At 32.5% G+C, this 26,543-nt stretch overlaps 1 protein-coding gene across 4 annotated transcripts in view; it reads left to right on the top strand.

The window, feature by feature from the left end:
- Positions 1–26,543, top strand: part of ec (ubiquitin specific peptidase echinus) — a 270,447-nt gene that overhangs the window by 141,421 nt on the left and 102,483 nt on the right. The window contains exon 1 of one of the 4 annotated variants that reach the window (XM_073973380.1): positions 5,534–7,090. The exons of the other annotated variants lie outside the window; for them this stretch is intronic. Coding sequence (XP_073829481.1) covers positions 6,791–7,090 — 300 coding nt within the window. The 5' untranslated portion in view covers positions 5,534–6,790. Of the gene's footprint in view, positions 1–5,533; positions 7,091–26,543 lie in introns of those variants that run through there. 4 annotated transcript variants of the gene reach the window in all.

Here is a 26,543-nt window from a genome sequence, read left to right as displayed (position 1 = left end):
CACACTCCGACACATCAACACAGGCTTCCATATAAAACCCATAAAACCCTTTTTAAGAAGATGCTGTGAACCAAAACAAACGAGTGGAGGAAAAAAAACATCAACCCAACAGAAACTATATAGCAAAACAATGAATCAAATGTGAAAAACGAAGTAAACAGAAGGAGAAGAGAAGAAAAAACATCAACTCTTATCAGAAAAACATAAAATGACAGTAAAACCAAAGGCTACAACAACATCAACTCCATAAAATGCAATCTACATTTAAAATAAAAACAAAAATAAAAAAACCATCAAGCAGAATTATAAAAACCAGAAATGTGAAGAAGAATACGAGAAAAAACATAAACAGCACATCTTCAAAGCACTCATCTAAAGAACTGATAGCTTGTCATTTTATATACATACATTTGGCTGTTGGGTCCGGGTATAATGGCACAACTGTCAGCAGTCTGCAGCAGCAGTCAGTATGTAGTATTGTTGTTATAAAAGTTTCTTGCCAAAGCAGACTTAACGTTTTTTCTTGTGTTCTGTACAACACATAATCACACTTTACTGCTCTCATGTTTTGCTTGTGTTTCGTCTTCACCTCAGTGTTGCTGTTGCCCACTTGGGTGCTTTAAAAACCACAGCTTTATCCGTAAGTTTTCTTATGTTTTTCTCCAGCTTTGTAATTGTCCCCCCTTTTGTTAGTTGTTGCAATTCCAGTTTTCTTGGCGAATATTCGCCTAGGTTTGGAACAGCACAACAAGCAAGTAAAAGAAACGCAAAATAAAATCAACAACACACAGAATCAGGGGGAGAATGTTGGTATCTCCTCTCAAACGCGTATGATTGTGGCCTAAAATGTTGGCATCCAGAAAGAAAGAAAACGACACAATGCTGCTTCTAGCAGCATACAAGTCAGCCATTTTGTTTTTCTTAAACCAGACTTGTAAGTCGTTGTACAACGTCTCTGGCTAGTAGAGAGATACATTGTTTTTGTGTATATTTCGGGTTTTGTGTGTTTTGGGATTTTGATGCTTTTGTTATTGTTGCTGTTACTGTTGATTATTCGTTGATCTTATAAGACAGACAAAATATGGGGATTTATTAACACTGGTTTTGTGGAAATTTTCAAATAGTAAAGAAAGAAATCAATGGGTACTAAACCAAGTGTTTACTTATTTTGTAAAATGTTATTCATTTTGGATCAATACTATTTTCGATTTTATTAAAGTTTGAGTTTCGATGTCGTTATTTTATTTCTTTGTGTATATAACCCTATTTGTAAAATACAGGGCTAGTCAAAGAGAGTTTCATATATGTTTACTTAACTGCGGATACGAAAGACTCAAGACACAAACGTGATGTTAAAATAAAGCATACTTTTAGGAGAAATGAAAAATATTGTTTTCTAAAATTAAAAGACGTTTTGTTTTGGGCCACCAAAAATACAGCAGAATTTGCTTATTTTTCAAAAATTTATTTCGAAAAATTTGGATATTTTTCAACGACCTTAAATTGATTTTATCACATCTTCATAGCCCCCTATAGTAAGGACAGTATAATAAATTTGTTTTTCCGTTTATAACTCTACATTACATTTGCAGACCGAAGTAGCTATAATTTGGCATTTTGGGCTCCTAGTGGTCAAAAAACATACTTACCACAAGTTGTGGACATATATCTACGACCGATTTCAGGTTTTTGAAGTTAATATCTGTATCTTCAGTCTAAATAGGCCGTAGTTAACATTTTGAATTCCTTTTTATAAAGAAACGTTTTCGCCAAAATTTATGTTAGTATTATGACGTTTTTCGACCAAATTTGCTGTAATTGGTAACTGGGATTCCCGCTTCTCCGCCACAATTTGTGGACACTGGTTCTTTCGTAACAGAAAGAATTCAGGATAATTCAGAATATTTCATGTTACTTGTTTTTGATGATTTGGAAATTAAATATTATCCGAACAGCGCCAAAATTAATAGGCATCAAGCAAAGCTCCGGTCTAGAGACCTTGCATTTGGTGAAAGGTACTCCCTTCCCTGATTAACACATTTCAGTCTTATATATTTCCAATTTCGGATGAGATCAACTCGGCAATACTAATATATGCGTATCCAGCTTTGATCTCATACCTAAAAGTTTATATTAGTAGCGATCCTATATAAAATGGGATCTTAGCAAAATTTAACAATTTTTTCTTTAATTTCAAAAAAAATTTTGGACCGAAATAGTTTTGAGTGAAAGTGAGCGGTCTCTAAAAAAATCAAAATTAATTTGATATGTGTACTTTAATAAAAAACTAGTTTCAAGTTGCAATTCGTTCCGATAAATGAAGCATAATTTTTTCTCAAGGTGCATAAGTATATAAAATTCAGAACTATTTCTGGGTGGTACAATTTTCAACCGATTTTTCTGATAATTTGTATTTTGTATTTGGAATTTGTACTTTGAGTGACCAGAGAACCAAATACAGTGGACATAGGTCCACGTTTGGATATAGCCCCCATACAAGGGTACCCCAAATTAAAGGTGTTTTGAAAGTTTTTTACCACATTTTTAATCCGATTAATTTTAATTTAATTTAATCCGTAGAAACCATCCGTACCAAAAATATCAACATAGCTCAAAGTTTCAGTTTAGACCGCATACAATGGGATCACCCTGTCAAATGTGTTTCACGATTTTTTGACATTTTGGCTGAAAATAATTCAGAATCAATATTTTGTGGCAGTTATTATGAATAATAATAATAAATTTTAATACAAAAATTTCATACAAATAGTTTTGGCCTGGAAAACGGGATTTGAGATCATAGTGCAATGCCAAGCACGAGTCAATTCATAATGTGTTATTTAATCTGTGTATCTCCCTTACCCTCATTCAATGTATTGAATTCTGTTGGAGAACAGATTTATCAACTCACAATTTAGAAGAACTTCGATAGGTCCACACCTCAGGGAGGAACAGCTCCTAGTGACAAACAAGATGCTCAAAGGTTTGATTGGATAAGTATGAAAATTGTTTGTGATGACGTAGTTATTCTCCTCATTAGCATATTTACGTCTACTTTGACCGAATTAATGCAACTGATTCTAGCAACGCCTTCCAATTGCACTCAACGAAATTGTCGTGGCGTGAGTCCGACAAAAACAGAGCTTTTCATCTTCTTCCTGCACATGATATATCGACAAGAGAACATTTTTTACGGCTAGAATCAATAAGTAAAATTCAAACCTCATTATTTCCTAAGCCTTCTGGATGATGAAACTTGATATTTCTGCAAAACTTATATCAAAATAGAAAATGGACAGCATATTACCACTGCTTCGTTTACATCCTTCAAAAAATTTAAGAAATTAGATATAAGAATGTATTTCAGATAATATTTTTTTATATATATTTACAGCATATAGTCCTTGTGGTCCATATTACAACGGCATATATCTTGTCTTGGGGAAGTTCGTGCTTTTCGAGATATGAGCCCAAAAAAAAAATGGAAGCGTTAATGGATGAAAGGAAGTTGGAAGCTTTGTAGGACTGTTATGAATTATTCGTTTACAATTTGTCTATAGAAATTGTTAAGTTATTTCAAATCAAATCATTTTCTGTAATTTAAAAATTGATATTAATAATACGACAATATATGATAAAACCAAAAAAGTTTTACAATCTTTGAATCGGAGTTTCACTCTTTTAGAATTCGAGAACTGTTAACGTATTCTATATAATATGAATGAAATTCTTTAACATGTAGTGTTTTAGGAGGGGCCTCAAAAGATTGACTATTAAAAATAATGTACGTGAAATCTGAGTTGGCATCAATATATAAAAATGGGTAAACATGCCTTGAAGACAACAAGTTTTTTATGTTTCTTTCCGATTTCTTACCTAACCTTAAATTTTATAGACCTATGCCCAAAGAAGGACTGAAAGAATATTCCATGGGATTTATGCCACTAGTGTATGATTTTTCGGTATGTCCACTGCATCCACCTAAAATTGATGCTCATATTTTGAAGCCTGAATTTTAAAATAATCAAAACGGATTATAGGATTACAGAACTCGTGATTTTACGTCGTTTGCTGTGTATCGCATTAGTGTGTTCCGTACAGAATCCTAGTAATTGGAATCCTAAGTCGAAAATTTGATGAATGAGCCCTTCCGCATTCGAATCCTCCACTAAAACGGCGGATATAGATATCCTGACAATTGGAAAATCTGCAAAAAAATATTTTAATAATTCCCAGCTTTGAATTCTAATTGTTTATATTAACTTAACTGACTTCCTTTATGTGCGATTAAAATAATTGCCAAAAAGGTGTGTCATAAATTACAGAGATACCCGAGTAATATGGGTATTTTGGGCAAATAGAATGTGGAGGCGTATACTGACCTATTTTTGATGGGTGCTACTAAAATCAGATGCGCATCAGAATCGTATGCACATTGCGCGTCTTTTACCCACTTCAAGGTCTTTGGCCGCTGAGTGAAACAGCGAAATATGCATAAATATCAAGAATCGGATGCACATCGACTGATTTTAATTACTTCGCAATTAACAGGCATTTTAATTTCATATTTTTTGAATGATGGTAACTCCAATATTACTCTTAATTTCCTATCGTTATAAGTTTAAGTAGAATACATTAATTATTGTAGGCGAATTTTAGCGGAATATTCGGAGAACTACCAAATATTTTTTTTTTACATTTTTCTAATCAAATCAAAAAAAATATTTGGAACAATATTCCAACAATACGTTTTTCTCTTTTGTTGTTGCTATAATATGCAATTTATATACCCAATATCTATAAATTTGGTTTCATATTTTTCCACGCATTGTCCAGATTTTGTAGATATCTTTAATTTATTTTTTTAATATGCATATATTTTCTCATAAAAACAAATAACACATTTTTAAATATTTTTTCTTTATACATATGAGAATGAAAACCACTATAACTGTTGCGTGCATCGGCCAAATTTGTGAAGGCGAACGGATTTGAAATCAAATTTTTTCCTTAACTTCTATACCAAAAATTTTAATTTTTTCAAATGGAATTGCACAGAAATTTGTTTTTACCATATATTTTATTTTTGCCTTATTAAAGTCATTTATAGTGACATTTTTAATTAATTCTCTTTCCAAAGAGATTTATATATATTTTTTCATTAGAATAACAAAAAACTAATTTTATTTTTCTTACATAGAATGTTTGTCCCAAACATTTTCCTTCTTTGTGAATGATACATTGCATAGAATTATTATGCGCCTTAAGATATGCTTTAAACGTAATTTACAATATGTTTTAACCAAGCAATATTTTACTTCCATGAAAAGGGAATTAATTTTACGCAACGTTACTCTTTAAGCCATGACCAAAAAACAACAGGTAATTTCTCAGAATGAAATTTCCCAAACAAGTGGTGGCTTAAGAGAGTGAGCATTGTTGTTGCTCTCACCAATATGTTATGCAAAGCATAACCGTGATATACAAACAAAACCCCCTTTTTATGTTGGAGGGAATTTTTACCTGTTGTTTTACCTGGTGAGAATAGTGTTTAACATGCTCTTAAGTTAAACAGACGTTTGTGGCGCAAAACGATTCGAGCGTGAGTGTGTGGTTTAACAATAAAATAAATAACAACAAAAAGTGTGAAGCAATAAAGATTGAAATTAAATATCGCAAATAAATATAAATTGTCTTTTATATTAAAAAGAAACAAATAAAATTTGAAATATATCAAATGTTTTTTTGTTATTTTGAATCAATAAATGTAAAAAATATGGAATACATTTTCTCTGTTTGTGTGTGTTTAGAATTGAATCTCAGCCAGTATGCATTGGCTGGCAAACGCTAAATAATGTTTATACTTAAGTCTAGGCAAACTTGTGTGTTTCTAGAGCGCGTCTTCTTTGCAATACTATTGTACTTACTCAAGACTTGAGTATCATCTTCAAGTGTGAACAAAATACGAGTAAAAAGTTCAATACAAAACACTAAAACGTAAATGTTTAAACTTTTGACATTTAAAGTCAAAAAGATCAAAATGCAATTATTAAATGAAGAAGGCAAAGAAAAATACTTTGAGATATATTTGAATATTAAACAAGTTATTGAGGAATTAAAAAAGTGAATTTATTTTGCTATAAAATATTACCAAGTGTTTCATTTAAAATTTTGCACCTTACATCGATTTATGGCCAGACGTTTATTTTTTCATCTGAAGGGCATTTACCTAAGGAGGGAAGACCTCACATTTATGCAAAAAGCAGGTGCATTTAAAGTTATTGTTAATGGGCACTGAAGAAGTTCTTCAAAATAACATATGTGCAAAAACAAACAACTATACAATTTTAACTGAATAAAAAAAAAACGAAAACAAAAAAGAAGTTTGCAACCCTTGTTAGGGCTTAACTCAAGTGCAGCAATAAAAAATAACTTTTAGTAAAACCTTACAAAAAACACAGAAAAGGGGATGTTCCCTTATAAATGACGTCTGCTTTTGACTTACAAAAAATAAGAAAACAACGAAAACAAAGTTTCCAAACATAACTCAAACCCTAATGAATTTAACTGGTTCCTTTGTGCTAAACAAAAAAATGTTCTCAATCAAGCGTAAGAAAACAGAGTTACTTGAATAAATATTTACATTAAAATAAAAGCAATTACAACCAGCAACAACAACAAAAATCACATATAATTTCCCTTGAAAATTGTCTTGTGTTGTGAATTACCCCACCCTCTCGAATCATTATTCTAAAACAACAAAAAAATCAAACAATATCATTGAACAACAATGGCTACAATGGATACCGTAGCCATAAAAACTGCACCACCCCATGCGCCTTTGGCCTCATCGCATAGCCACAGTCACAGCAACAACCATCAACCGCCACAGCCGCCACATTTGAAACATTCCAAACATAGTTTGGCCCGTACCCATAGCAGCAGCAGTGGCAATAGCAGCAACTGCAGCAGCAATATTGGCAATAATGTTCAACCCATCAACAGCAGTTTATCCAGCTCAACGAAATCCATAGTCAATGATGCCATCTACCACAAATCAAGTATTGGTGCATTTTTTCAAACTTGCAAGGTAAGATTTTTTTGCAGTAGATGTAGATACGTATGCTACAATCAGAGGAGTAGCCATAGTATCTCCATATTTTGACAAATTTTGTACACTACGCTACAAGGTGGAGGTATATTAATATTCTTCGGAGACCTTCTACAGTGTCGATGTCTGTCTATTGAAGTCAATATTTAAGATAGATTTTTATAATTTGGCACAGTACTCCTACGACGTTTGGTATTGAAAATGGGCTACACAGGTCTGGTATTTTGAAGAGTTTAGCCATATTCTCCTTCCGAAATGACTTAAATTTTATAGGTAGACTCCATTGGGGTACTAAACACCTCTGCATAGAACGGTTTCTCTTGATTCTGAAAACGTTGAAGGTTTGAGCCACATTATCCACCCCAAATAGCTGGCTTTTGGTACTTAGTAATCTTTGGGGATTTCAAATATTCCAGCAGGGAATAGTCGATACAGGTCCATTTTGATACAGCCGCTTTGCGGTATTTTTTAGTTTCAGTGCGTTATCTTAATTTTTTTAGTTGCTACATTTTCTCTTTAAAAAACATTATATTTTGTAATAGGGTCTCGAGTCTTTAGTCATTTAAGTAGTATTTTGACACGAAATGGATCTCGAACCCCCTTCTACAATGATTCTCTGTATAGTATTTTTCGACCTACATTTCTTTTGCATCGAAGGTTCCATTGCAGACTAATTTTGGCGATGTCATCGACAAGGTTGTGATGATTGTGTCTGATCGATGTCTATTTCCTTTGTCGGGTTTTTTGTGAAATTGATCTTTGGCCGCTTTTCGTACGCAAATCACAGTTATACGATTTGACGAAAATATTCTTTTATATTTCATAGTTTGTTGACGAACATCTGGAGTTTTGTTGTTATTGTATTTTGTATCTTCAACTATACGAAACCGTATAGAAGCAAATATTTGACGCTTGACTCGTATTTTCGCCATTTATGCTCCTTGAATATTTTCAATGGATTCCATTTTTGATGAGTGAAGGATATGCACCCTTGCTTTGTTACGCCCGCATCCATTCCGCCATCAGAGGATATAGTGGTTTCAAGGTATATTAATAGATTGACGTCAAACATTTCAGCGCCATTTGGGATTAACTGATTAGTAGTTGATGTCCTGATTCGCATAGACTTTGCCTTTGATATATTTTAATACCGAAAATCTATTCAGTTTTCTTTAAAGACCTCCGAATAATTGTGACATTAGGCATATGACTTCTGAATTGGACTATTCTTGAAGTCTTAAAATCGTCTTTTGCGTTATGACTACATCCAATACCATAATAAAGAATGTAGGTGACAGGGTACAGCCGGTTTGATGCCGGTGTTCACAGATTATATTCCCTTGAAGTGGGCTTGGGATAATCCAGAATAAGTGTGGTGTTTTGGAAGTGCCAAGCTATAGGCCAGCGGACGGTTCACAGGTTGAGGATAGCGATGAGTCGTATTGCCGAATAAACAATAAACAGCCGTAAAAAAAATCAGACATCGATTTTTTAAAACCACCCTATTGTGGCATATAGGGCCGCTCTACAATCAGGAGCAAAACATGAGAGAGCTTTTGGCAGAAGAGAATAGAGAAGAAACGTAATTTCCACAAAAAAATGTGAGATTTTGAAAGCAGGAATGTAAAACAACGAGATGTATAGGAGCCAGATTCAGGAAATTCTACTATAGAGACAAGACAATCTGTTAAATCTGAATATAGAAAGAAAATTTTTCCTAGAAAAGACGACGAACATACCACAGATAAAATACCAGAAGATGGTATTGAGAGTATACCGCCTGGTCAAGATAAGGTAAAGACAGCAATAAAACGGCTTAAAAATAATAAGCAGGAGCCGATGTTTTACCAGCCGAGCTTTTCAAATCCGGAGGCGACACGCTGATAAGGGGTATGAATCAGCTAGATCACACCATCTGGCAGGTAGAACGTTTATCCCGTGTTTGGAAAGTTAACATCCTATGTCCCTTCCCAAAGAAAGGAAATAAGACAGTGTGTTAAAAGTATAGAAGTCTGCTCTCTATTGCCAAAAAAGGTAGTGTCTGACATATTGCGTGAACGACTAAAATCTATGACCAATAAAATAATTGGGACATACCAATACGACTTTAGGCCTGCCAAATGTATGATTGAGCGTATATTTACTTTGTGGCAAATCCTGAAAAAGTCCCAAGAGATGGAAATCGAGACTTATCATCTTTTAGTTTACTATGAAGCAGCAGTAGACAGCCCTATACGTTTAAAGCTGTTCAGAGCCATGTCGCAAAACTCATCGGATTTGTTAGATGACATTAACTGATAGCTGGTTCTCAGTTAAAATAGGAAAGAACCTTTATGACATGTCGTGTGATCTCTTAACCTTCTGGAAAAGGTTATACGAGATGCAACGCATTAAAAGATATAGCAAAATATACACAAATAGTCACATGTTACTTGATTGCATGGTCGGTGATGGGTCGATCAGAAACAAAAGTAACTGGTTCCTTTAAAAAGTCCAAGAGAAATTTGATGCTATCGAGGCGTAATGCGTCCGCAGAACTTGCTCCTATTTCAGGTGACACATGATTACCCCTTTACATAATTCGAATTGGTGTATCTGCGGAGCTTTTGGCTTCTAAAGGCCGTGACAGAATCAATCGTTGCTTGTTTTGTTGCTTCTCAAATGTCAAATTATAAAGAAATGTCAGAGCCTCTTTGCAATTCCGCAAGCGTTCCACCGGTGCCAAATAAAATGGAATCGATTTAACCCTGTCGTTCCTTTGCTTGTCCACCCAAAATTTATTAAAAAAACAAGTGAGCAAAGGCTATAGTCGGGACGGAGCCGACCATGTGATACCCTACACCACTACCCCTGTGCATAAGCTTTTCACTGGTAAACATTTCTTTTAGGGAATATAAACCGACTACCACCAAAAATAATAGGCCTCTTTGTCTCTGGGACCGCCATAGGCAACCAAAATTTCGTGACCATCCAATCATAATTACGACCTGTAGCTTGATTGCAAAAAATGGAAGAATTGGATACATTACCTACTATTGTGGTATCTCCCTTGTTTGACCACTTTCGTCAACCTGCTTTACACCAATGTAAAGGTAATATTTTCTTCTTCCATTGACAGGCTTTGCCGTTGGAATACCCCTACTAGAAGCCAATATATTCACAAAGAATAAAACTTCGAATTTGTCTCTAAATGAGTTTTTCCCCATTCCGACCCCTAAATATTATCCGACTATCACCAAAATCAATAGGCTTCTTCCTATGTGGGACTCGCATCAAAATTCGTGACGATCCGATCAAAATTGCGACCTGTAGCGTGATTACAAACAAATCGGGAAATGAGATGCAGTACCGACTATTGCGATATCTCTGTTGTTTGAGCAGCTACGGCAACCTCCTTTACATCGTTGTACAGGTGATATTTTTTACTTTCCTTGCCAGGTTTTGCTGTTGATATACCTCTTAAAGAAACAGAGATATTGGCTTTGAAATAAAACGTAGACCTTTTCTCCAAATAAGTTTTTGCCCATTCGGACCGCTGAATACTATCCGACCATCATTAAAATCAGTAGGCTTGTTCCTCTGTGGGACCCCCATTAACCCCTAAAATTTCGTGACGATCCGATCAAAATTGCGACCTGTGGCGTGATTACAAAAAAATCGGAAAATGGGATGTATTACCGACTATTGCGATATCTCCGTTATTTGGTTTACTACGCCGACCTAGTTTGCAACTTTGTAAACACGGGATCTTCTACTTTCATAGTCATCCTTCGCTTTTGGAAAATCCCCAACCAAAGTTGTGATATTCGTCAATATAATTAAAATCGCAAAAATGAAAATTGGGGTTTTATTTGCTACTATTGCGATATCTTCGTTGTTAGATCACCTACGAGCACCTATTTTACATCATTAGAAAGGTGATATTTTCTGCTTTCATTGTCAGGTTTTGCTTTTGGTATACCCCATATAAAAGCTGAGATATTGGCTTTGGAAAAAAACGTTGTCTTTTTATCCACCTAAGTTTTTTGCCCTTTCCTACCCCTAAATATTATCCGACCACCACCAAAATCAATAGGCTTCTTCCCCTCCGGGACCCCCATCAACATCCAAAATTTCGTGACGATCGACCTGTAGCGTGATTACAAGGTTTAGATGGACAGACGGACAGACGGACGGACTGACGGACGGACACACATAGCCAGATCGACTCAGCTCGTCGAGACATTCATTTTGGTATATATAAGTATGGGTCTACGACCATTATTTCGATGCGTTACAAACTTTTTCGCCAAAACCAACTAATAATACCCTCCCCACATAGTGGTGTAGGGTATAATTACAAAAGTTTAAGGACAGAAGTTAGATCGTTTTGAAATTATTTGCTCCCGTCCTGTTAGGGGGCAAGTCAATACTTACTAAGATAATGTCCCAAATGCTCCAAAAAATTTGCCGGCAGTACGATTACTTAAAACATGGGTATCCAATTTGACCGAAGTTTTCCACTTGTACATCCTGAAAGCCTCAATTACGGGAAACTTTCCCAAAAAAAAAAAAAAACAATCATCGTTTTGGTTCAACTTTTTTACCAATGCACTCGTTGTAATCTTATTTTCAGTGATATACAGGACTATTCCCTCAGAATTTTCCGCACGGAAAATAATTTTGAAAAGTGAAATCCTTTTAAAAATCAATCTTTTAAAACGTTTAAGACTGCTAAAATCGGTTAATTATGGAATATTCTCGCCGAATCGACAAAAATATTTCCCTTTTGGACATACATTTGGAAATTAAAAATTGTGAAATTTGGTAAAGGGAACGCACGGAATTTTTATTTATTATTGCCCTGATAATGTTTCTCGTGGGTAAGTCCTTGTTTTCAAATAGTGACCCAAAAATCAAAACAAAAAATCCTACGGTGACCACCTAAAATGGCCACAAATGGGCTTTTCGAGGATTGTTTTTAAATTTTCATCCAAGGTAGTCCTTTTGATTCTGATTACAATGATTAATTTTTCGTGGGTAAGTCCATCTTTCCTGACATAATAACCCAAAAGCTTGTAAAACTCTCATGGCTAGCTACCAAAATTAGATCCAGTTAGACGGACTATGTCGGTCCATTTCTTCAGGTTTAAATGTTTTGCGCTTTCATCAATGTTGAGACCTCTTTTAGGATTGTGTTGAAATTTGCATTTGTTGTGGCTAGGGGAAGCCAATACTTCCTGAAATATAAACTCCACAATGTGCCAATATTCACTGCCACTCAGTTATACATCTCTAGCACAAAAGTTTTTAGTACTCTTTGTGGTCTCTTTTATTCTTCATACTTCTCTAGATAATGACTCGAAAGATCTTCTTGCAATATAAGAAGAATTATTAGTTTTGTGTGCACTGTTTATGATACCTACCCTACTAACGTAAGCTGAAAACTTCTAAAACATCTTCAGTCAACTCCGAAAATGCTATTTATTATTTACTTTTTGCACTTTATGTGTTTGTCAAATAGAGTTCTTCAAAATCTTTATTAACCAACAAAACTCGTATAGCCATTATTATTTATAATTAATTAATATCTTTATTGCTGACTTAAAGTTTATTGAATACCGCATTTGTGATATACAAGCACTTAAGAAGCATGATTTTCCTTTCGACGATCCCAAGATTTCCAAATAAAAATTTTAAAAGCAAATTTAGCTACGCTACTGTTGCATTTTTTACATAATTAACTATTTACCAAATCTATAGATTTTGTTTAAAATTAAAATCACAAACATCTGTGCTGGTAGTAACAATAGTAGCTACATTTTTAATTGCAATATCAATTGTTAAAAGAATTTCATTGGAATTTTATTTTGTTTTGCAAAAGCAATTTGGTTTGAAAACTAATTAAATAAGAATGATTTAACACTTTTTGTACACTTTTCATATGGCAAAACAAGATCTTCTAAAGGTAAATTTGAAATTGTTAAAATCTATATTGGACATTTGGATTTTTTTGTTCTTTAAAGAATTCTGATATCATATTTTGTATTTGGAAAGACATAAAAATTAAAATGGAAAGTTGCAGTCTGAGAAACCAAAATCAAATTTTCGTTTTGGATTTTTTATTAAACAAAACATAATCGGTTAACATGCAGACAATCCTTCATATACACTCCGTTTTATTTCACTTCAAATTATTATTTTTTACTTTATTATAGTCGACATTCGTCAAATATCCTGGGATGTGTTTATATATCTTGTTTTGTACTGTTATGAAATATCTTCCAAATAAATAAATAACAATTCTTTAATAACTTCAGTACAAATGTATTCTTTAAAATTGTAATGAAAAAAGCAATTTCAAGTTGAAACAAGTGAGCCAAGGCTACAGTCGGGTCGGGGCCGACTATGCGATACCCTACACCACTACCCCTGTTCATAAGCTTTTGACTAACAAAATTCAAAATATTATAATTGGGATAGCTTAGCGCCTTTGCTCTGAATGTCTACATTAACACAGGTAATTTTTTTGAATCGCATTTAAGTGCATCGACAGTACAACCCAAATAAAAAATGGAAAAGTGGGATGTATGCCAACCATCAATAGGATCCGATCAAAATTTCGTAGTGTGATTGCACAAAAATGGAAAAAGGGATGCATTACCGACTATTGCGATATCTCTGTTGTTTGACCACCTATGACAACCTACTTCACATCGTTGTAAAGGTGATATTTTCTACTTTCCTTGCCAGGTTTTGCTTTCGATATACCTCCTACAGAAGGGAGATATTAACTTTGAAATAAAACGTTGGCCTTTTTTTCCAAATCTTTTGTTTTTGTCACATTCCGACCCCTGAATAATATCCGACCATTAACAAAAATCAAAAGGTTTTTTCACCCAAAATTTCGTGACGATCCAATTAAAATTGCGACCTGTAGCGTGATTTCCAAAAAAGTGGAAAAATGGGATGTATTACCGACTATTGCGATATCTCCGTTATTTGGATTCCTACGCCAACCTGCTTTACATCATTGTAATGATGGGATTTTTTAATTTCATTGTCAGACTTTGCTCTTGGAAGGTCCGGAACCAAAGCTGTGATATTCGTCATTATTATTAAAATCGCAAAAATGAAAAGTTGTGTTCTATTAGCGGCTTTTGCGATATCTTCGTTGCAAAGGTGATATTTTCTACTTTCATCAGCATGTTTTGCTTTTGATATACCCCTTTTAGAAGCAGAGATATTCGCTTTGAAATAAAACGTTGACTTTTTCTCCAATTAAGTTTTTTGCCCATTCCGACCTCTGAATATTATCCGACCATCACCAAAATCAATAGGCTTCTTTCTATGTAGGATCCCCATTAGCCCCCAAAATTTCGTGACGATCCGACTAAAATTGCGACCTGTAGCGTGATTACAAAAAAATGAAAAAATGGGATGTATTACCGACTATTGCGATATCTCCGTTATGTGGCCACCTACGCCAACCTGCTTTACATCATTGTAATGATGGGATATTTTAATTTCATAGTCAGACTTTGTTTTTGGAAGATCCCCAACCGAAGCTGTGATATTCGTCATTATTATTAAAATCGCAAAAATAAAAAGTTGGGTTGTATTAGCGGCTATTGCGATATATTCGTTGTATGATCACCTACGAGAACCTACTTTACATCATTAGAAAGGCGATATTTTCTACTTTTATTGTCAGGTTTTGCTTTTGGTATACCCCGTATAGAAGCTGAGATATTCGCTTTGGAAAAAAACGTTGTCTTTTTATCCACATAAGTTTTTTGCCCAATCCGATCCCTAAATATTATCCGACTATCACCGAAATCAATAGGCTTCTTCCCATCCGGGACCCCCATCAACATCCAAAATTTCGTGACGATCCGATCAAAATTGCGACCTGTAGCGTGATTTCCAAAAAAGTGGAAAAATGGGATGCATTACCTACTATTGCGATATCTCCGTTATTTGGTCACCTACGCCGAACTAGTTTACATCATTGTAAAGATGGCATCTTCTACTTTCACAGCCAGGCTTTGCTTTTGGAAAGTCCCCAACCGAAGCTGTGATATTCGTCATTATAATTAAAATTGCAAAAATGAAAATTTGGGTTTTATTTGCGACTATTGTGATATCTTCGTTGTTTGATCACCTACGAGAACCTACTTTACATCATTAGAAAGGCGATATTTTCTACTTTTATTGTCAGGTTTTGCTTTTGGTATACCCCGTATAGAAGCTGAGATATTCGCTTTGGAAAAAAACGTTGTCTTTTTATCCACATAAGTTTTTTGCCCAATCCGATCCCTAAATATTATCCGACTATCACCGAAATCAATAGGCTTCTTCCCATCCGGGACCCCCATCAACATCCAAAATTTCGTGACGATCCGATCAAAATTGCGACCTGTAGCGTGATTACAAGGTTTAGATGGACAGACGGACAGACGGACGGACTGACGGACGGACACACATAGCCAGATCGACTCAGCTCGTCGAGACATTAATTTTAGTATTATAAGTGTGGGTCTACGACCATTATTTCGATGCGTTACAAACTTTTTGGCCAAAACCAACTTGTAATACCCTCCCCACATAGTGGTGTAGGGTATAAAAAGCTAAAGTTGGTCAAACATCGGTTTGAATACTAGAGAAATAATACCATTTGACTGTCTATAATACGTTAAATTTTTGGCACAAGTTGACAGTTTCTTGTTAGTTTTATAAAAAACTAAAGGAGAACGAAATATAGAGGAGAACTTGAACTTCTAATGAAATTTGGGTATATTTCTTCGTGAAACTACAAATTCCTGTGGCTTCCATTCCACAATAAGAGTCAATGTTGGCATTAAAATATTAGATTGTTATTGATTGTTATTTCTCCGGGTCTGAGCCAACATACCATACCTATTCGCAGAAAGAAAATTGAATTTCTGAGGAAAGTAAGTAGTCGTTTTCCGAAGAAAATAATCGTTACTTGCCGGTATACAATGGCAAAAACCATAATTTCTTGCATCTCCGGGGAGAGAAAAACTAACTAGACTACCTACATTGCCGAATCGAAAGTTACAAAATATTGCTGTTCTAAAATTACAAATATTTCAGTTTATGACTGCATTGGTGGAAGAATTTCTAACTCTTTATTTTAGATTTAAAATATTCTATTCTCTTATTATTCGAGCTTTAATTATTTAAAATTCTCATTTTAACTTTTTAACTGCACCTTCCAAAATTTTTTGTTAAAACAAACTTTTTATGTCACCATCGATTTCAGAACTTTCCCTTTTTATTCTTAGCTGGCTTAAACAAAATTAATGTTTCGTTCCTAAATAGTTTGTTTTTGGAGCTTGTCATATATCATATTCTTGCTCCCTTGAGCAGTTTTCTTTCACTTTTGTTATGTTCCGTTTAAATATATCGACCTTCTTCAAAAGCTGCCTTTAAAAGTATGTTGCTTAAGTCTTTTGTTCTACTCTCAGTTGACAGTTGATGATTGCTCAATTAAAGAAATACATACAAAAGACTTCAACCAAATGATAAAACAAATGTGACACTTTTGTCAAAGTATAGAATTGCTTAATGAACGATTAAAATAATTATTCATTTTTCTTTCCACTTTTCTAGATTCCTATCAACAAAACAATTAATCTCTGCAAAGTTCTATATACAAATTGTAAACATCTTTGTTCTGCAATAAATGACCTCCTTTTGAGTTTATCGCAAAATAAAACAATCAACATTTTTGCCAAGTTATTTTTTGTTGTTGTTATTTCTATTAAAATAACTTCATGTAAATAGAAAAACACAAACTAATAATAAAAACATTATCATTCTTAGAATATTTAACACTAACCCCATCAGGCCACCGGGCACACATTCATATTTACACTTAAATATGGACAAATCTATTTAATCACCACATTAACGAGAGACACAGCTGAGGCTTAGCATTACCAATAAAGGCTGGCTTTATCATTATGACCGGCAAAATTGTTAACATTACAAAAAGTACAAAAAAACAATACAAACAACATTACAAAAATCACTTAGCTATGACTGGCGAAGCATGGCCATCCAAGCTTTTGCAAACTAACATCACATACATATAGTACGTGTTCTAATCAAAATGATAATGATGATGATGAGGAAAGACTAGAAACTCAACAACATTTTATGCTAGCCCCCGTTTATGTGGTTACTACATAAGTTTTTAATTTTGTCTTCTGTTTGTTTTTGTTTAATTCTTGGTAATTCTTTAGGTCTCTCACAGCGAAAAAGAACAGCAAATAGCCACATTAAGAAATGGCATATGCTTTCAATCCAATTGTAGGGTAATGAAAGACAAGTGAAACGTTGACGAACTAACATCGCAGCAAAAGATACACTAACAACATAAATTTATTTCACGTGCTGCATACAAAAGTAGACTTGACAAACCATCCATCCAACCAACCACTCATTTGAGCGTCAAAACATAATTTTGTCAACAAAGTTTCTTTTTGTCTTTTATTTTTCGTCTTCTTTTGCGTTTTGAACATACTTTGTATTTAAGTTTTGTAATTTTGTTTGTATTTGAAGTTCGTTTCGAAATGCAAGAAGTTAATATTTAGAATTTCTAATATTCTTGTGGGTTTCTAGCGGCATAGAATAAGATTGGGAACAGTGGTGTACATAAAGGAATGATGAGTTTTGAATTATAATTAAAATGTTAATTGGGTTACTTTTTATCAGAAAAATATTAAAATTCACCTAGCTGAATAAAAAGTATTGGGCGTGTTTTTATTAAAATTGGTTCTAATCAATCAACTATATTTAACTTGTTGAATATAAAAATGGGTAACATATCACATTTTTTATTAAAATAAAATAATTATTCATGTTTGTGTTTTTGGCCATCACTGCTTCATAATTTCAAATTTCTAATATTTTGTAGATTGCCAGTGGTATAGATAAACATTTTTAATAGCGGTTAACATTAAGGGAATGATGAGTTCTAAATTAAATTTAAAGTTCTAATTCGGTTTCGTTTTATTACAGAGAAAAGTCAGTAATCTGTATGAAAAATGCAATTTAAAGAATTTGTTTTATAAAGAAACATCGTAATAGGAAAAATGCGGTTTAAGAAACTGTTTTCATAAAAAACTCCAATATCCTAATGAAAAAACTGTATTCGGCTAGCTGAATTACGCAATTATGTGGTGGTTAAGGATTTGGATTAAAATACATATTTTTCATTTTTTAATTTATTAATCGAGCTTTATGATCTATGTATAATGCAAGTGAAAAAGGAAAACCGATGATTCGAACTCACACAACCACCACTATGTGACATGCATGTTTCGCCTTCGGTAAAGGCTCTTTAGACATATCGGATGTGGAGCGGCTTCGCTGTACTCGAACTATTCTTCTTTCAAATGCGTTTTTGTTTTGTTTTTTACAACAACAATGAGGATTTTCCCATTTAGTTGTGCTTTCATGACAAACGCTTAGCGCTGCCTTTGAAAGTTATGAGTTTTGATCTGAACGCTATTTTTTATTTTAATAAAAGTTTTGTTCAACTGGCATAATTCATATGAAATAATATTCACATGTTTTATCCTAAAAAAATCAAGATTTTAGAAAATAATAAGAGAACTGATGAGGATTTGTGGCAGAAAATTAATTTAAGACAATTTTTCATGAGAAGATTCTCAATATCCTAATGAAATACACTCGAACTTCTCTACAACGTTGTAGTAACGAATAATTATTTGCTACGAATTGTTTTATTGACTAAAAATATTAATTTTACACAAAATATTCGTTAAAAAGAAGTTATAACGTCCCAGCAAAAATTCGGATCCATTAGTCATTACGTAACCCATTACAAAGTAATGTAAACAAGCTTCTTTTCCCATTACAAGTAATCTGAAAAGTAATGGGATACTTCTTAAAAAAATTACAAGGCAAACATACTTACTTTCCTCCTCACTAAGTAATGAGGACGGTGGCACAGTGAGTGTGTGTCCGACTATAAATCCTAGGGTTGTGTGTTCAACGCTCACTGTTGGCACGCGATTTTTTTTTAATTAAAAAATAACAGTTCGTGGTGCACATGTGCACTGCACATTTAAGTTCTTATGCAACCCTTAATGTTCGTGTGCGTGGCATATGTAGTGTCTTTGGCTAGAAATCAGAGGGTTCGTATGTTCAACTCGCACAGCGAGCGAAATAAAATAAAGTAAGAAGTGTGATGAAATTAAAAAAAAAGTCTCTACATTAACTGTTCTAAAAATAGAATTTTTTTCAACTTACTTTTCAACTTCTAGTGGCCACAGAATAACTAGTTATTCTAGTGGTCATAAAATAACTACAAACTGAGTGCGACATGCCCTTGTAAAAATAATGGGGAAGAAAGGGGGTTTGCGAGTAGTTACGGCTGCCAAAAATCCCTTACAAAACCCATGATTTTGGGAGGACTTTTTTTGCTGGGGTATTAATTTTTCTCCCCAACAACATCATCAATTTTAATTTAACAAAGTGTTTTATTTTGTTTAACGGAATATAATTTTTTTAACTGTAACTTACGACAGGCGCTGGTTTAAATCGATATGTGAGAGCTCGCATTGTCATGATGCAGAACGATTCGTCGTCTCTTGTTCGGTTTTCGAATTTCTCAGTAGACTTCAGGCAAACAAATTGTAGTGTAACACTCAGAATTAACCGTCCTACATATCTCAAGCCGTATAGTCGCCACACGGTCAGTTTTGCCGAAGAAACAGGCGACCACTTGCTTCGAAGTGCTTCTTACAGGAACAGCTTTCGTTGGATTTGGCTCGCTTTCGAAGACCCAAACGGTCGATTTCTCTTTTGCTTCGGGTTTCTAAGCATAGATCAAAGATTCGTCGTCTGTGACGATCTTACAAATGTCGCTTGAAGCACCGCGATTGTTTTTATTCGCAATTTCTTTGCACCCATCCACAAGAGCTTTTTTTGAGCGATTGACCAATTTTGCTGAATCTACCGAGAGTGTTCATGCAATATCAAATCTTAGTTGGTGGAAGAAATTCCCAAGGATGCCGACGTATGAAAAATTTCATTGATACAACGTAGGATTCCATTCATGTTATGAAGTCATTTCATACTCACGTAATGAACAAAAATGAAGTCAATGCTAAATATGTTTATTTCATTTTATTGCAATTAGTTTTGACCATTAATGCAACAAGTCATATTTAATACCTCAGGTATTAAGTACATTAATTATAGTATTGGGCGTTGTCATTTGTAAGTAAAATTAAAACAATAAACAAATTGCTAACAAATTGACTTGTTTTCTAAACAATAACTTACCTCCAACTTTTGCCACTGAGTCATCCCCTGTGTGCGTCCACGATGTTAGGATACAGCATTTTTTCTTAAGGGATTAGTGCTTCATTGGCCACGGTCAGTCTCCGTAATTCCACTGATCATTGGATTCTCTATTTTTTATCTCCATTGCAACTATAAATGAAAATTAAGAAAAGTAAATAAACGAACACATAAAAACTACAAAAAATAATTTAAACAATATTTGTATTTTCATTTCACATTATTAAACACGTCATACTTACTTTTAGAGAATTTAATTATCCGTTTGAGCGTTGTCAAAATTGAAAACCTTAAAACAATTTTTAGTAATTTATCTGGTTTTCTTTCTAAACATTTCTTTTGAATGCTTCAATTACAAGAAAAATATAATATATATAAATATAAAAAATATATAAAACAAAATTCACTTAAAAGAACAACTTAACACCTAAAAAAATATTTACATTTTCTTTTCATGTTATACACATCACAGTTTTTAAAGTTGAAAACACCAGACGTAAAATAACTTTTTTTTCATCCACACTTGACTGTGGTTTAGCGCAAACTAAAACAATGTTCTTGAACATCGTTTGATGTAGCTAAGAAAACGGTGGTTGTTTTGCCAACACGTGTTTTTTCTGCTTGTTAAATACTCACACACAACCACAAATGGATTTCAATGAACGACAATAGAAACAATAACAAAAAACTGAGAATGTGGATGAATATTTATGTATACCAACGCCAATCGGTGACAGTAGCGAATTTTTGTACAGTTGATGAGGTTTCTGCTAGTTTTGGCAAATATTCATGCATACATATTTATGTATTTGATTCTATACATATGTATGTAGCCAATATATAAATATGTTCTTTTTATGATTGTCAAAAATTTAATTTGTTTAATAAAGACAAAATAATTAGAAGACAAATTTTATAACTTAGTCCATATTTACATTAGGCAATTTTCCTTGCGGCAATTGTCAGTTTGTAGGAGAGACAGGTGAGGCATATGGTAACCTTTTGCCTCTCAATCCCCTCTCTCACCGACAAACTGACAATTGCCGCCAGGAAAATTGCCTAATGTAAATATGGACTTAACAGATTTACAAAGAATACAAAACGCAAAAAGGAATTTCAAAAATGTTTCATTTATTTAATGAAACTGTTTCATTCATTTTTTAAAAAAGATGTTTGCGTACTAGTATTTTTAGCCCATTCTATTTAGTTTGAATTCAAAACATACATATTTTTCTTAAATTTATAGAAATTAAAAGTTTCATTGCATCAATGAAATCCGTTTCGTTTATACAAAGAAACCAAAAATCATTGAATTTTAAATAACGTAAAGTTTCATTGCATGAATGAAACATTACATTATATTAATGGAACGTTTCATAGCATCAATGAAAAATAATCAATGAAACCCGTTCGTTGATACAACGAAGCATTTTTTTTTCAGTGTAGCCTGAAGGCTAAGGTTATAAAAAGAAAAGCCAACTTTAATTGTTTTTCAAGAGGTACACTGCTACCGGAAGTACATCTTTGGCCAATAGTAGCCTATATTACCTAAAAATACAAATTTATAATTTAAAAAAAATGTAAGTGAAATTTTTCTATTTTTTGCTTTATGAGGTTAAAATTGCACAATATAACTTAAGTTGAAATTGTGGAAAAATTTGCATCATAAAACCATAAAACATTTGCGCATGAAAAACGACAATTATGCTTTTTTTGGGCAAATTTGAATACAGGATTAGGGTTGAAGTAAATTTAAGCCTACTCGCTTATTAAGTATTCATCTATGTTTATAACCATGCAAATTCTATATCAAAATGTCATTATTAAAAATTAAAGCAGATTTCAGCACATCCACAAGAACAACAAAAACATTCATTCAAAATTTACATTATTCATAGTTTTGAGTTCATAATACCAATAATTTTCTCTTGAAATATTCATATGATCTAATCTTAAGCTGTGTGTGCTTAAGATCAAGGTCTGCATGGCAGGTTAGCCGGCCATCATAAATATTTTTTGATGCTACAAGAACAACCCTACAACAAGTAAACTTTATTTCGGTACAAACATACATATTTATATTTTGGTTTTGTTTACCCACATTTAACTATTTTTTTCTCCACCCCCTACATTCAACACTTGTTGGTTGTCGTGAAAGTTTTGAATGAAGTTAAGAACTTGTCACAATGTCTAGAAAGGTCTCATGGGTTCCCAAACAAACACATTTCAAAGAATTTAATTCCACCTTTTCTTCTTGTTTCGTTTTGTTGAAAGTTCATCCAAGGGTAACCTGAGGATGGTTTTTCCCCATTTAGAATAAAAGTTTTTTAGTCTCTCTTTATGTATGTAATATAGGGGAGATTTTTCTCCCAAAAAATAAAAACACTGGCGGTAGTTAAGTTACCGGTAAACAATTAAATTTATGAGGCGTTTTTTGTTATTTTTGTGGTTGTTGTAGTTGTCATAATAAATTATCGTTTTGATATCAAAGGTTATTAAAGTTAATGATTTAAACTTAGTGGTGGAATGATGAATGTCAGAAATGTGATTTTTTTAGGGCGAAGAACACAATATGAATTTTTTTCTGGTGTTGGAATAATTGGGTTGTTTAAAAAATTATAAAATATATTTTTCGCATCTCTTTTTATGTCTAGTTTATAGACTTCATGCTTAAATTTTGACACCACCATATATGTATGTAGGAATTTGGTTAAAATTTGTTTTGATATTTGTATGTGAAACAAATATTCTTTGCTTTAAAAAATATGTTGTTTTTACCTATTTGGAATTTGCAATTTCGCGGAGAAGTGACTGTATGTCGTAATTTTAAAACTTGCCAAATTTTTTAACCATTTTGGTATAAAGTTGTAGACAAAAACAACAACATTTTTACTGAAGAATGAATTGAATATGTTAGAAAAAAGTAACGCATCTAGCTGAGGTGGTAAAAAATGGCATCGAACATCAATTCAAAAAAGTAAATAAATAAATAAATAAATAAATAAATAAATAAATAAATAAATAAATAAATAAATAAATAAATAAATAAATAAATAAATAAATAAATAAATAAATAAATAAATAAATAAATAAATGAATAAATAAATAAATAAATAAATAAATTAATAACTTAATAAATAAATAAATAAATAAATAAATAAGTAAATTAATAAATAAATAAAAAAATAAATAAATAAATAAATAAATAAATAAATAAATAAATAAATAAATAAATAAATAAATAAATAAATAAATAAATAAATAAATAAATAAATAAATAAATAAATAAATAAATAAATAAATAAATAAATAAATAAATAAATAAATAAATAAATAAATAAATAAATAAATAAATAAATAAATAAATAAATAAATAAATAAATAAATAAATAAATAAATAAATAAATAAATAAATAAATAAATAAATAAATAAATAAATAAATAATTCAATAAATAATAATTCTCATGCGAAACCACTGCAACAAGTTCTTTTCCTAAGTCTTTTGTTTAAATAAATTTATATTCACAAATGTAATTTATAAGGTCATCCATGAGACCTTCACAGAGAAACATTCAACAAGGAAAATTACACAACCACACTAAAGCAGGGGTGCCAACTTGGTGGTTTTCCCGCTACTTGTGGTGATTTTTGACATACAAAAACCACTGTTTAGGCAGGAATGTCAACTGCACTAAAGTGTTACTCAATATGATAATCTTTGCGGAGATTTCTATAACTTTCTCATTCATTCTCATTCTCTGCAACAAGTTCGTTTCCTAAGTCTTTTGTTTAAATTCATTGCAAGCCCTCTGTTTTCAACCTTTTGTTACCTATTGATTTTCCTAGCCAGCTGTTTAATTTATGTCAGTAATTTATTGTATCTCTTTGTCTTAGACAAATCTCACGTTTGTTTGGAAATTAAAATTTCTTTACAATCTTTGTCCTTTTACATAATTAATGATATTTCTTAGAAAATTCTCTCATTCATCCCCCGAACAAGAATGCACACGGTTAGAAGAAACAAAAGGATTAAGACCATAATTCAGGTGTGCATGTGCGTGACGCAATGTTCATAATGTTCGTTGGGATTCACTGATCAATACCTGTCGTTAACATTTTGTTATCGAATTTATGTACAAAAGGAGTAGCACAGAATGAAAAGAAAAAACATCAATGAAAAGGAAACCACAAAGATGAATTTTTTGTTTGTTTCTGTTTTTTGTGGGTACAGTTCTTTTTTTAAAGAAACTAAAGGAAGTGTTAATGAATGAAGAACAAAGATTACCAATAACTAAAACAGTTGGTTAATGTTTATTAAGAGAGGGTTTAGATGTGAACCACTCTCTCCCTATATTGTCTTTGTCTTTAATGTAGACACCATCTGTTGAAAGACCAAATATCCTCCCTCGTCTTTAAAATTTACAAAAATTAATGATTTATAAAATTATGTTAATAAAGATTTCAACATTTTTGATTTTCTATGAATTGTAATTTTGAAAAATTTACATCTTGTTTTCCTCTAAGTATGTGGGTTATCTAGCCATGTAACCCTGATTGAAACAAACAGCATTCAGACATCCGCCCCAGCATTTTTTCGCTAAAATGATTTCCACAGCTAAATGCGATATAAAAGAAACGGAATTGGTTTACCAAAATGCCACTCAAAATAATGATGGAGGCCAATCTGAAAACATAAACAAACCATTAGCTGTTAAATAACAACAATGGCAACATGCATTTGTTAAAAAAATTTGTACATTTTAGTTGGTGTCTGAGCTGCTGCTAGTCGGCTACCGCTGTTAACTGGAGGTAAATGACCATTAACCGAAACAGCTAATTGAATATAAGAAATGTTCATGCATTTGGTAATAATTTAAACAATATGCAGGTTGTTTTTTAGTATCAGAATTAAGTAATGAGCGGGAGATGAAGTCAAAAGAACTTAATCAGATAATACTTCTGCAAGTATTAGTTTTTTTAATCCACAAAGGAGCAAGGACTTTTTAGGAATATTTGAGAAGGATCATGAAGTCATCAAATGGGTTTTTATAAAAAATTTTAAAGGCGAATAGACAGCAATATCTGGAGTTTTAAATAATATTTTTTTAGTGCCAACATATTAATCAGGGTCTTATCAAAAGTTTTGCATTCGGATTTTAAACTGCCACTTTTAGTGTGATACCGGTGTTCTCAGCTAACCAATACCTTCTATAATTGTCCACTACTACTCATAGATTAGTTCTTGTAGCCAGAAGTTTTACACAGGTTAATCATAATCTATTAATTCAGATAATTCATTGGCCTACATGTAGCTGCCTTAAATTAACTTCTCACAGTGGTTCCGAATCACATTTTCATTGCCAAAAAAAATTATTTTATTGATCGACAGATAACGCATTTGGCTTTCCGGTGAATAAAAAAATTACGTATTTTCCATAATTGAGAAAAATCTCGTCTTTAGGAGCACGCCCAATATTTTGACCTAATTTTTCTGTTTCCTTAGTCTCAATATGTTTAATAAATTAACAAACGGTGACGACAATAATTGTGGTTTTGGCCAGGAAAATTGATTGCTGCACCATTCTGCGGCTATTGAATGAATTATTCATTCAAATGTTTTTTATATATAGAAACATATTTTTGCATACATTTTCCTATTCGATTGCCTTTCGTTAAATTTCTATGATAGCTATTATGTTGTAATAAACACCACATTTGTGTCAAATAACTCTTTTCATTTAGCTAATCTATACCTTAGATATTTGTAAGAGTTATTGTTAAATTTTTGGAAGATATTAAAAAAATGAAAACAAAAATAAATTCAATACAAAAAATTGTGATCTAATAAATTAATATTAACGACATTTCAAATAATAGAGTATTTTTCTTATCAAGATTTGATTTTCAATCAAATTTTTATGTTCAGATTTTAAGGTTAAAACAAAGATTAACACCACATACATATCTTAGCATCAATATTGATTTTAAATATGTATTTCTTTTGTTGGCTAGCAATAAATATTGGACGACAAACCACACAGCAAATGATACAAATTGCTTTTCAAATAGTTGTTTCTTCTACTCATGTAG

Source organism: Musca autumnalis, unplaced genomic scaffold (genome assembly GCF_047663935.1).
Source record: "Musca autumnalis isolate F117 unplaced genomic scaffold, ASM4766393v1 scaffold_3, whole genome shotgun sequence".
NCBI lineage: Eukaryota > Metazoa > Arthropoda > Insecta > Diptera > Muscidae > Musca > Musca autumnalis.
Note: the sequence above shows the minus strand (reverse complement) of the source record. Positions and strands in the feature narration are given on the sequence as shown.